General features: G+C 42.3%; 1 protein-coding gene across 5 annotated transcripts in view; it reads left to right on the forward strand.

The window, feature by feature from the left end:
• Positions 1-12339, forward strand: part of PPP4R3B (protein phosphatase 4 regulatory subunit 3B) — a 58354-nt gene that overhangs the window by 13724 nt on the left and 32291 nt on the right. For all 5 annotated transcript variants that reach the window (XM_056567721.1, XM_056567720.1, XM_056567725.1 and 2 more), the window contains exons 2-4: positions 6250-6305; positions 7490-7588; positions 8697-9320. In XM_056567721.1, the coding sequence (XP_056423696.1) occupies positions 6250-6305; positions 7490-7588; positions 8697-9320 (779 nt within the window). The remainder of the gene's footprint in view (positions 1-6249; positions 6306-7489; positions 7589-8696; positions 9321-12339) is intronic.

The raw sequence follows: 12339 nt of genomic DNA on the forward strand, positions 1-12339 counted from the left end.
GTACTTCCTCAACTTGCTCAACTCTACTGCCTCTCGCCTAGCTTTCTTAGTCTCCTGAAGGAAATGTGCCTTGTGACACTTCCATATTGGAGGGAATACCTAGAGAGATGTACCAGATGTAACGCCTTTCAGGAGTCTTGAAAAGCTGGGGAATTACTATGAGCCCTTCACTAAATCTCCATTATGGCATAATGCGAGTGTGACATCTGGAACTTCATTCCATATCTATATGGCTACTGCACCAGACAATATCTTCAGGAGGCTGGGAAAGCTGAGTGACCACCCTTGGGGAAGCTGTAATGGTAATACCAGGGAGGTATAAGCAGATGCATCTATAAATATACCATAATAGTCTTAAAAAGTGTAAATAGAACAAATGTTTTAAGATATAAAGAGCCACTTCATGGCAATAAAAAATAATAATCCTCCTTCCTCCATCTCATAATAGGCTCTTCTTGGTGTAACTGGTCCCTAAAGTAATATGCCTAATCCTTGATCGTGGCTGGACAGATTTATGGCCGTATTTGCAAGTGTCTAGGTGTTTGGGTTGTCTATAGTCTGCCAAGTTTCTTTTCCTCAAAATCCTTATTGCTGGGTTCTGAAACAAGTCTTGCACGTTATTATTATGGTGCCCATACGCCTTCAATGAAATGATTTCACCAAATCCTCACACAACTGGTCTTGTTTGGGGAGAGGGAGGTAAAATCAAACCTGCCTGACCCTTTCTCCTGATATCTGTAGGTGGAGAGTTGTGAAGCCCCCATACACATTAGTCATCCGATGCTGTTGGAAACGGCAAGATTGTCTGGTTTTTCACACTGTATGGGAGTCTCAAAGGGGAACTCCGGTGGAATTTTTTTTTTTTCAAATCAACTGGCTACAGAAAGTTAAACCGATTTTGTAAATTACTTCTATTAAAAAATATCAACCCTTCCAGTACTTATCAGCTGTGTAAACTACAGATATACTACAGAGAAATTTGTAAAGTTCTTTCCAGTCTGACCACAGTGCTCTCTGCTGACACCTCTGTCTGTCAGGAACTGTCCAGAGCAGGAGAGATTTTCAATGGGGATTTGCTTCTAATCTGGATAATCTGGACATGGACAGAGGTGTCAGCAGAGAGCACTGTGGTCAAACTGGAAAGAACTTCTCACATTTCTCTGTATTATACAGCAACTGAGAAGTACTTGAAAGCTTCAGATTTTTTAATAGAAGTAATTTACATATGTAACTTTCTGGCACCAGTTGATTTGAAAACATTTTTTTTCCACTTATTTCCTCCGGAGTTCCTCTTTTAAGGGTATGTTCACACTGCTCACATTTGTTTTAATGCCATGACCCATTTATCTGGGACTTGCTTGTGCTGCAGAAACAACCCCATTCTGATGTATAAAACGGTGTATTCTTTACAACCCACACACAGTGAGTAAACATACAATAAAAGGCATCTGGTCGTGCGGTAATAACTCAATTAGGAATTATGGTCATAAAAATATGAATTATGAAAATTATTCAAAATTATGACCTAGTGAATTGTAGACAAAGCCAATCAATACAATTCACATCGGAGTCCGACTATTTCCTCAGATATCAACAAGTTGTTTTGTTTTTTTTATGACGGGATGACATTAATACTTAAGGCTTCTTTCACACTACAAAATGACTCAGTTTTAAAAATCCGTATTAAGTTCTGTCTGAAAATCGGCTGTAAAACGGCAGTTACAAAATCACTAATGGCCGTTAGAAAATCCCATTATAGTCTATGGGATTTTTCTAATAGCAGTTTTAACAAGAGATCGACCGATTATCGGAGTGGCAAATATTATCGGCCAATAGTCACGGTTTTGAAAGTTATCGGTATCTTATCTAACCTGCCAATAATGCATCCACCGCTGCTCCGCACGGCAAAACAAGGCGTGCGCACTAGGTGCACGAATTGCGGGACTGTTGCCCTTCCCTCACAGCATGGTAAAGCAGGAGCTGTCGGCTGTCCCGTTCCACCACTCCCTCACCTTTCTCACACGCTGCTCCATTCTTGCAGTGGGAGTGAGAGCTGCGGGGACGCCGTCCACGGCAGGCTGGCGCGATGACATCACATCGTGCCGGCGCCCGGAGATCACGTTCCCGCAGCTCACACTGCAAGAACGGAGCAGTGTGGGAGAAAGGTGACCACTGCTCGGGCACGGTATAGACGGGCAAATTATAAGTGAGGGGCACATGTCGGGGGCATAATATGTGAGGAGGACAGGGGTATTCTATGAGGGGCACATGACAGCCCCCCCTTTAATGTGCCCATATAATGCACGGAATATCTGTATAAGTTATCGGTATCGGCTCTACAAAATCAATATCGGTCGATCCCTAGTTTTAACCCGTTTATAGCCCAGTATTGCATGCATTTTCTCCCGTTACGATCTTCCGTCGCAAAATGGCCATTATTGATAACGGGCTATAACTGGTTAAAACGGCTATTAGAAAAATCCCATAGACTATAATGGGATTTTCTAACGGCCATTAGTGATTTTGTAACTACCGTTTTCAGCTGATTTTCAAATGGAACTTTGTACGGATCTTTAAAACGGAGTCCTTTTGTAGTGTGAAAGGGGCCTTAGGATGTAGTTTTGCAATATACAATAATACCCAGGTATTATAAAAGTATGCAGATTTATTGGTTATAAGATTATAAACATGAGTAATAAACACAGATATATGCAAATAAATATCAATTAGATATGTTAGTAAACATTACAAGCTTGTTAATTCACTAGATATAGTAGAACAATACATGTGAGTAGTAAGTAACTTGTTACAATGAAACAAAAGCTACTAGGTTAGGAATATCGTATAATAAAAAGGTTAATACCTCACTCTGTCCAGAGGAACCTCATGATATAAAGATGGGCATATCTAATCATAGACATATCAATATGGAATGCTGAATACATTCTGCCTCCTTCTAACCAACTACATATCACATGACTCCAAGAATGAGAAAATCCATCTAAGGATATAAACATGGAAGAACTATGATATACTTCCGCCCCATTCTGGACTATTTTCCATACATGATCTTGGTAAGACATTAAGATAAATAGCAGAGTTTTATGATCTCGCTAGGCTATATTTTAGGAGGAAAAACTTGAAACAATTTTCCTGTGTGGGAAATATATTTATAACACTTAGTTTGGCAAGTAGGAATTCTATCAATGCCTAAGCAATTATTTAATGCTTTGATAGATTGAGTCTTGATTCTTCTGCAGATAGAATGAAGTCTCACAATATCCTAAAACTATAATCTCAATATGGAGATAATTAATCATTTTAATTATTTGCCAAGCTAAATGGTATAATTCCATCCACATTATCCCAATTAGTCTTAATTAAATGGAATACCACTTTTTTGTGTGTCTTTAAGTCTATGTAAGGACCTCGCTTTGGCTCTTAGGAACACTGAACGGCTCATCTCATCGTCATGGATAGCCATTGGTCTGGTACTGTGATCAGTCCGTCTTGCTGGGATCTCACATGGCTTTTCCACCTGGTTGGACTCTTTCCTGTGTCTTTGTGCGGTGTTTACCAGCACAGTACAGTCTACAGCACAGTCCCTAACATCTGGTTTACCAGACTTTTTTTTTTATTTTTTATTTTTTTAGTTAGACAAGCCCTCCTAAATTGGAATTCCCCAATGAATGTAGATTGGGTGTGTACATATAGTAATGACTAGGAAATCACTATAATACCCAGAATGCATTGAGCATATCACCCATAATGCCTTTCCTGTCGGTGTAATGTTAACTACTCATACCCTATAGGGGTGTTATTGCATAAGCAATTATCAGTACCATTAAGGGTTAACTGTCAATAACTGGTCTTAAACCCACATTCCACACTTGACGTTTGGAGCCATAATTTTATAGGTGTGGCACACACAAGTAATTAAAACCTGGATTCTCATAGACATCCACATTTATTAGAGAGATAAAAATATATCATGGAGGTCTTTCACACAGACATGTGAATCTCTCTGTTTAGTTTAGGTAACTGTTAGTTACAATAACATTCACAAGATTGGCTAACTAGCCCTGTACAAAGACTCATTATCAAAGTCTTGACACCATAACTTGAGACCTTTCCACCAGGTCTTAGGAATGCAAACACTGAGCAATGCTTCCTATGAGAATCATTCATAAGATGTCCTTTACAATACTAACAGTCTAACAGTATATGACAATATTATATATTCATTCGGATGAGACATAATTATCTCACAGTTTCTTATCTCAACCCCCTTTCTCTCCATTCGCCCACCTCCTACCTTGGGTTAATTGTAGTAGTGTTGTCTAGTGAGTGTAACTAGCCCCCTTATCTAAACAGCCCTAAATATCTAAGGAGACAACAAGTCTTCTACTCCCAGACTGGGACTTGAATAGGAGAACTTTAGAATACACACTGGTCTATTTAGAACATACATAAAATGGCAGAGTATTCACGTTGTGATGCTGTAGTAAGCCACGCCATCTGTTGGTTAAGCCCTTAAGGAAGCAGGACTTATATTTACATCCTGCACCGTGTCCCACAATACCACATCGGTTTGGTCCTGGCAGCCGTCAATGGCCAGGGCCCCTGACTAATAACTGACATCACTGATCGCGGTGATGCCCGGTATTAACCCTTCAGACACGGCAATCAAAGTTGATCGCCGCGTCTGAAATGAAAGTGAAACCTTCCCGGCTGCTCAGTCAGTCTGATCGGGACCACCGCGGTGAAACCGCGCTGACACAAGTGGGTCCCTACCTGCCGTTGTCTGATCGCCGAATGACTGCTGCATAGCAGTGATCAGTGTGAGATCAGTGTGTTCAATGTTATAGTCCCTTTATGGGGGCTATAACATTGCGGAAAAAAAAAAAAATTAAAATAGTGTTAATGTGATTTAACCCCTTCCCTAATAAGTCTGAATCACCCCCCTTTTCCCATAAAAAAAAACTATATATAAATAAATATAAACACGTGGTATCGCCGTGTGCGTAAATGTCCGAACTTTAAAAATATCATTAAATAAACTGCACAGTCAATGGCGTACACGTAAAATAATATTCCAAAGTCCAAAATAGTGTATTTTTGGTCACTTTTTTTATACATAAAAAAATTATAAAATAGTGTATTTTTGGTCACTTTTTTTATACATAAAAAATTATAAAAAGCGATCAAAAAGTCTGATCAAAACAAAAATGGTACCGATTAAAACTTCATTTCACGGCGCAATAAATCAGCCTAATACATTCCCATATGCAGAAAAATTATAGGGGTCAGAAGAGGACATTTTTAAACATAATTTTCCTGCATGTAGTTCTGATTTTTTTTTTTTCCAGAAGTACGACAAACTCTATATAAGCTGGATATAATTTTAATCGTATGGCCTACAGAATAAAGAGGTGTAATTTTTTAACCAAAAAAATGCACTGCTTAGAAACGGAAGCCCCCAAAATTACAAAATGGCTTTTGTTTTTGTTCGCACAATAGTGTTTTTTTTTTCTTGGTTTCTCCGTCGATTTTTGGATTTTTGTCATTACAAAGTAGAATTGGTGGCGCAAAAAATAAGCAATCGTATGGATTTTTAGGTGGGAAAATTGAAAGGGCTATGATTTTTAAAAGGTAAGGAGGAAAAACGAAAATGCAAAAACTGAAACGCCAAGTCCTTAATAGTGTTGGGTGCGAATATTCGCATTTCTAATTTTTATCGCGAATATATTCGCTATAGATGCGAAATTAAAAATATTCAGTTTTTTTACTCATATGTGACTATTCGCATATTCCTTTTCCCTTGTGGGCCAATTAGAATGATGCAAAAACACTTGTCAGAGGTTATCAACACCATCCCTAGCAACCAATAGTAAAGTTGCCCACCCCCCTCACCGTTTTCTTCCTTGAATACGCGAATATGCGTAATTCGTGAATATAGGACAAATATTCGTCCATATATTTGCGATATATCATGAATTTGAATGTGGCCGCTCATCACTAGTCCTTAAGGGGTTAAGAGCAGCAAACTTAATTCCGAGATATTTAGAGCCTTTATTTTTGTATCCCCAACCCCCCCCCCCCCCCCCCCCCCCAAGTTTTAAAAATGTTGTATATAAAAAATAAAAAAAACACCCGTTCTGTTACACCTGTCTGTGGATTATTATGAAATATGTCATGTTGTCTTAAGTTTTTGCTTTGGTCTCAATCTTCATGCTTCTGTCTTCTCAGGTTCACTGCTTTTAGAGTCTAAGATAAATCCGAATACGGCATATCAGAAGCAGCAGGTATGTATTGGTGAGGATTGATGGTCTTTCTGTGGCAGATATACATCCTGTGGGATTGATGGATGTTTTCTAAGATTTTATTTATAATTATATAATTTTCCTGTGATATGGAAATCTTAATATCTAGATGGTCAGAAGGTAGTTTCAGACAACTTCCCTCCATTTGATAGTGCGCCCCCCCCCCATGGCTAGCCAGCCAGGGGAGGGCACAGGAGGGGGGCTAGCCAGCCAGGGGAGGGCACAGGAGGGGTCCTAGCCAGCCAGGGGAGGGCACAGGAGGGGTCCTAGCCAGCCAGGGGAGGGCACAGGAGGGGTCCTAGCCAGCCAGGGGAGGGCACAGGAGGGGTCCTAGCCAGCCAGGGGAGGGCACAGGAGGGGTCCTAGCCAGCCAGGGGAGGGCACAGGAGGGGTCCTAGCCAGCCAGGGGAGGGCACAGGAGGGGTCCTAGCCAGCCAGGGGAGGGCACAGGAGGGGTCCTAGCCAGCCAGGGGAGGGCACAGGAGGGGTCCTAGCCAGCCAGGGGAGGGCACAGGAGGGGTCCTAGCCAGCCAGGGGAGGGCACAGGAGGGGTCCTAGCCAGCCAGGGGAGGGCACAGGAGGGGTCCTAGCCAGCCAGGGGAGGGCACAGGAGGGGTCCTAGCCAGCCAGGGGAGGGCACAGGAGGGGTCCTAGCCAGCCAGGGGAGGGCACAGGAGGGGTCCTAGCCAGCCCTCACTTACTGGACTTTTGTCCATGCCTGTGCTTCAGCCTGGACATGATTTTATAAGCCATGATTTCTGTAAATAGGAAATGAAATTTTCTTATGAAGCATATTAGAAAGGTTAATGTACAACATACAAAAAGTTTGTGACAGTTCCCATTAAAGGTGATCTGCAGCCATAGAACACTTATCCCCTATCCGCAGGACCCCAGCGATTTCCTGTACGGGGCTGTGGCTCTCCCGTGCAGGAGGCGTGTTGGCCGAGGTATGATGCCGCCGCCAACACGCCCCCTCCATGTGTATCTATGGGAGAGGCGGAGTTGCAGTGTTTGTGCATCCCCCCTCTCCCATAGAGCTGTATGGAGGGGGGGGGGGTCGTTAGCCGCAGTAAGGCCGGGTCCCGTACGGGGGGGTCCCAGCGGTCGAACGGCTGCAGTACTGCTTTTAAAGGTTGTAGCTAATTCGTGTGCTTTCTATTGCCTAGGATACACTTATAGTTTGGTCTGAAGCAGAAAACTATGATCTTGCTCTCAGCTTTCAAGAAAAGGCCGGCTGTGACGAAATATGGGAAAAGATATGTCAGGTAATGTCTCTTTGGTCCTGTTGATGGTTTGGTAATACAATACATGTTTTGAGCCAGATCACAATTTCCATTGCATAGGAATGTATAGGAGTCCTCTGATTTCCCCATCGTAGTCAGCTGACACTGTCTTGACTGCTGCAGTAGAAGCGAAGGGGGATCAAGACAACTTGACTATACTTCCAACCTCACTACTTTGCTTCCCAAATAGAGCGCTGACGCAGGCCGTGACCGGGCTGTCAATTACACCTGGTAGGAGTATTTACAGACCCAGAGCCGCAGTGACTATACAGTTGCACACCCCTAGGACGACTTCACAATGCTTTTACTTATGAATTTGATTCTCAGATTTTTTCGTGACATATTCTACTTTGTTAGTGGTAAATTTTTGTCGATACTTGCATAATTTCTTCAAAATTCCAAAATATGAAATTTTTTACTTTGAAGCTCTCTGCTTATAAAGAAAATGGACATCCCAAATTATATATTGATTCACATATTCAATATGTCTACTTTGTGTTGGCATCATACAATTGAGGAGTTTTTACTTTTGGAAGACATCAGAGGGCTTCAAAGTTCAGCAGCAATTTTCCAATTTTTCACCATTTTCAAAATTAGAAATTTTCAGGGGCCAGTTCAGCTTTGAAGTGGTTTTGAAGGGCTTCAGATTAGAAATACCCCATTATAAAAACTGCATCCCTCAAAGTATTCAAAATGACATTTAGGTGTTTCACAAGAATAGCAGCAAAGTGAAGGAGAAAATTCAAAATCTAAATTTTTTTTTTATTTAATTTTTTTACATTCTCATGTTCTTGTAGGCCCAGTTTTAGAATTTTTACAAGAGGTAGGAGAGAAATCACCCTAAAATTTGTAACCCAATTCCTCTCGAGTAAGGAAATGCCTCATATGTGGATGTGAAGTGCTCTGTGGGTGCACTAGAGGGCTCCGAAGGGAAGGAGCAACAATGGGATTTTGGAGAGTGAATTTTTCGGAAATGGTTTTTTGGGGCATGTCACATTTAGGAAGCCCATATGGTGCCAGAATTTTGTTTAAAAAACATGCAAGGGCTTACTTTTATTATTACACTATTTTTATACACTTTAACTTATAGGTTCAAGGAAAAGACCCCTCTGTGGAAGTCACTCAAGACCCCATCGATGAATCGGAAGAAGAACGCTTTGAGGAGATGCCTGACACAAGCAACTTGATTGATCTTCCTACTTGTGAACTTAGTAAACTTGAAGAGATCGCTGACCTTGTTACCTCAGTCCTATCATCACCTATCCGTAGAGAGAAGCTAGCCCTGGCCCTGGAGAATGAGGGCTATATTAAGAAACTGCTGCAGCTCTTCCAAACCTGCGAAACTATGGATAATGCAGAGGGTTTGCATCATTTATATGAGATTATCCGAGGAATTTTATTTCTCAATAAAGCAACTCTGTTTGAGGTGATGTTTTCGGACGAGTGTATTATGGATGTTGTGGGGTGCTTAGAGTACGACCCAGCCTTGGCCCAGCCAAAGAGACACCGGGAATTCCTGACCAAAACTGCAAAGTTTAAGGAAGTAATCCCCATAACAGACTCCGAACTTAGGCAAAAGATACACCAAACGTACAGGGTACAGTACATTCAAGATGTCATCTTGCCTACTCCATCAGTCTTTGAAGACAATTTTCTGTCTACACTCACGTCTTTCATTTTCTTCAACAAAGTGGAGATAGTCAGCATGCTGCAAGTAAGTCATATTCCTCAGTTTTTTTTTTTTTTTTTTTTTGTTACCCAAAAATTTCTTAAAATTGATCTTTAGCTTTGTATGTCATTGTAGATCAGAACTTGTTTGATCTTGTAGATCGGTGCTTGTTTCGAACCTTTACTCCTTTTTACAGCTGTTGCTGCACACCCCTTATTGCAAAGGGACGTGTACGGGCGATTCTTTTATTTATATATCTGTATTTTTGATGGGTCTAAACAAACCAATCACCTGACAAAGTGTTTGCTAGTTCATCAGCTAATAGCTGGCCCTTTTACACAGGGGGATCATTTTGGCTTTTGTGCCCAGTAATTGCCCTGTGTAGTAGGGCCCAAAAGACTTATCTACCATATGATACCATTCTGTGGTCCTTCAGCGGACCAGGAGGTAAATAAAAATTAAAAATAAATTAATTTCTGCATTCTCCAAATTTCTACACAGAAGTTTCTCAGATGTAGAAGGTGTAAATGTTGCTTTTAAAATATGTGTTACATATATGTACTGCAGTGGGCATACACAACGTATGGAGCTGGCTCAGGAGCATATACAGGATGGATGCCCGATGCTATCTGCATCTGTCACTGGCCATATTTGCAGTTTCTCTGGTAGTTGTTATAACTTCCTAGATGATCAATATGGACCACCGTATTCAGGTTACATGCCAAGTGTAAACCTGTCAGGCCTCTGATTACACCCCCAGCAATGCAATCGAGAAATGCAGATCGATTGCTATAGCAGCCAGGAGCGTTCTGAAGGCCAATGTGATAGCCATAGTAATTATCTTACCGCAGTTTAAATTCCTGGACTAGCTCTTCAGTGTCTAGTTACATTTTTGTAATACTGTCTGCATGCAGCTGCAACTATAAGGTGTCTACAATATTATCACATAATACTGGTTGTTCATTAGTTTAAAGGGCTACTTCAGGGAAATGAAGTTCAGACCCTGACTCCCTTTCCTGTGGATAGGAGACAAGTTTCTGATTGCGGGGAGCCAACCGCCGGGACCCATTCTCGGCGCACTCTGGATGCCACCTCCCTGGACAGGCATAAGTGAATGCCCACTTAGCCAATCACTGGCTGAGGCAGGACATCATTGCCACCGGTGATTGGCTGAGCAGGCGGTCACTTGTGTATAACAGATGCATAGCTGGGCACTGTCTAGGCCAGTGGTCTTCAACCTGCGGACCTCCAGATGTTGCAAAACTACAACTCCCAGCATGTACGGACAGCCGTTGGCTGTCCGGGCATGCTGGGAGTTGTAGTTTTGCAACATCTGGAGGTCCGCAGGTTGAAGACCAGTGGTCTAGATTATAATAGCCTAAGATACTCCTGTCTGGTGTAGGATCTGAGCAACTGGTCTGCCCTGTGTGTGTCTGACTGCGGTGCTCACAGCGAAATCATTGCATGAACATATTCACCATAATGGATGAGACCTGGAGCACTCGCCTTGGACACAAATGGGTGCAAACAAAGTCCTCTTTATTGGCAATGCAGATAAAACATGGCAGGGAGGTGGATAGTTGACACGAAGACGGGGGGGGGGGGTGTTAAGCCGGTGGGCGGCGGTCCGTATCGCGCGCCTTGTGCTTCGTCAGGCCACTTCCAGCAGGTACACATCAGACAGGTACACATCAAACATAGTGCCTGGGAGAGAGAGACCGATCATAACAATGCATTCATTTCGTTATAAACATTAAGGCCCAGAGGTCCTGTTGCATTAAGACAGAGGATCCATCTGGCTTCTTTTGGGAGTAAAATTTTGTTTGGTCTCCCCATCTCCACTCCCGGGCGCTTTCTCCACTTGTTCTAGTGCAGCTAATTTAACTGTTTCAGGGTTTCCAGCATGTATCCTTTAAAGGAGTAGTCTAGCACGCACTTTTTTCATTTTATCCCGTCCGGGCTGCAAAATAAAAGAAAACGCACTTTCTCTTACCTGCCAACGAGCCCCCGGTACACTCCGGTACAGGTGTTCGGTCCCCGGGCTGTATTCTTCTTACTTCCTGTTAGCCCGGCACGTCACATGGAGCTTCAGCCTATCACCAGCCGCAGCGATGTCCCGCCTCGGCCGGTGATAGGCTGAAGCTCCGTGTGCCGGGCTAACAGGAAGTGAGAAGAATACAGCCAGGGGACCTAACACCTGTACCGGAGTGTACCGGGGGCTCGTTGGCAGGTAAGAGAAAGTGTGTTTTCCTTTATTTTGCAGCCCGGACGGGATAAAATGAAAAAAGTGCGTGCCGGACTACTCCTTTAACATATGATTTATAAATAGAGTGGACCCTTTGCCTGTCTTCAATGAGTTGAGATGTTCCTTGACTCTGTGGAATAAAGGACGGATGGTTTTCCTTATATAATAATATCCACATCCACAAACTAGGGCATATACGACATGGTCTGTGCAGCAAGTTACTGCCTAACCTGGATATGATGATCTCCTAGCTTTATTGTCTTAGCCTTCATATTGTGTCTACAAAAAGAACATGAACCGCAATTGAAACTGCCCACTGGACGTGTGTCTGACAACCAATCTCTCTTCTCACTATTTCTCCTCTGACGCTGTTTAATGAAATCACGGATGGTTTTATTTTTCCTATGTGTAATGATAGGAAATTGCTCAGTTTGTGGGCAGAGGTCTGTGTCAGTTTGCAAAATATGCCCGTGTTTGTAAATGGCTTTTCTCAGTGTATTGTTAGTGTTTCTGAATGAGAGAATAGCCCGCTCCTGTGTTCGTTCTCTTGTTCTTTCAATAGGGTCTCTAGGGACACTATCTATTCTGTGTCTGGAAACCAGACGAGATTATTTCTCCTTTGACTATATACATTTTGATGTCGAGGAATTCCGGGAATATACCTCCGTATACCGTGGTAAATTTCCTATTGACATCATTTATGTCGTTTAGATATGATACAAATTCCTGGAATTCCTCGGGGGTACCATCCCAGACGATCAAAAGTTTGTTTACAAAATGTAAAAGCAGTTTAATATGGCGGCTGAATGGATTTATTGA

Source organism: Hyla sarda, chromosome 3 (genome assembly GCF_029499605.1).
Source record: "Hyla sarda isolate aHylSar1 chromosome 3, aHylSar1.hap1, whole genome shotgun sequence".
NCBI classification, from domain to species: Eukaryota; Metazoa; Chordata; class Amphibia; order Anura; family Hylidae; genus Hyla; species Hyla sarda.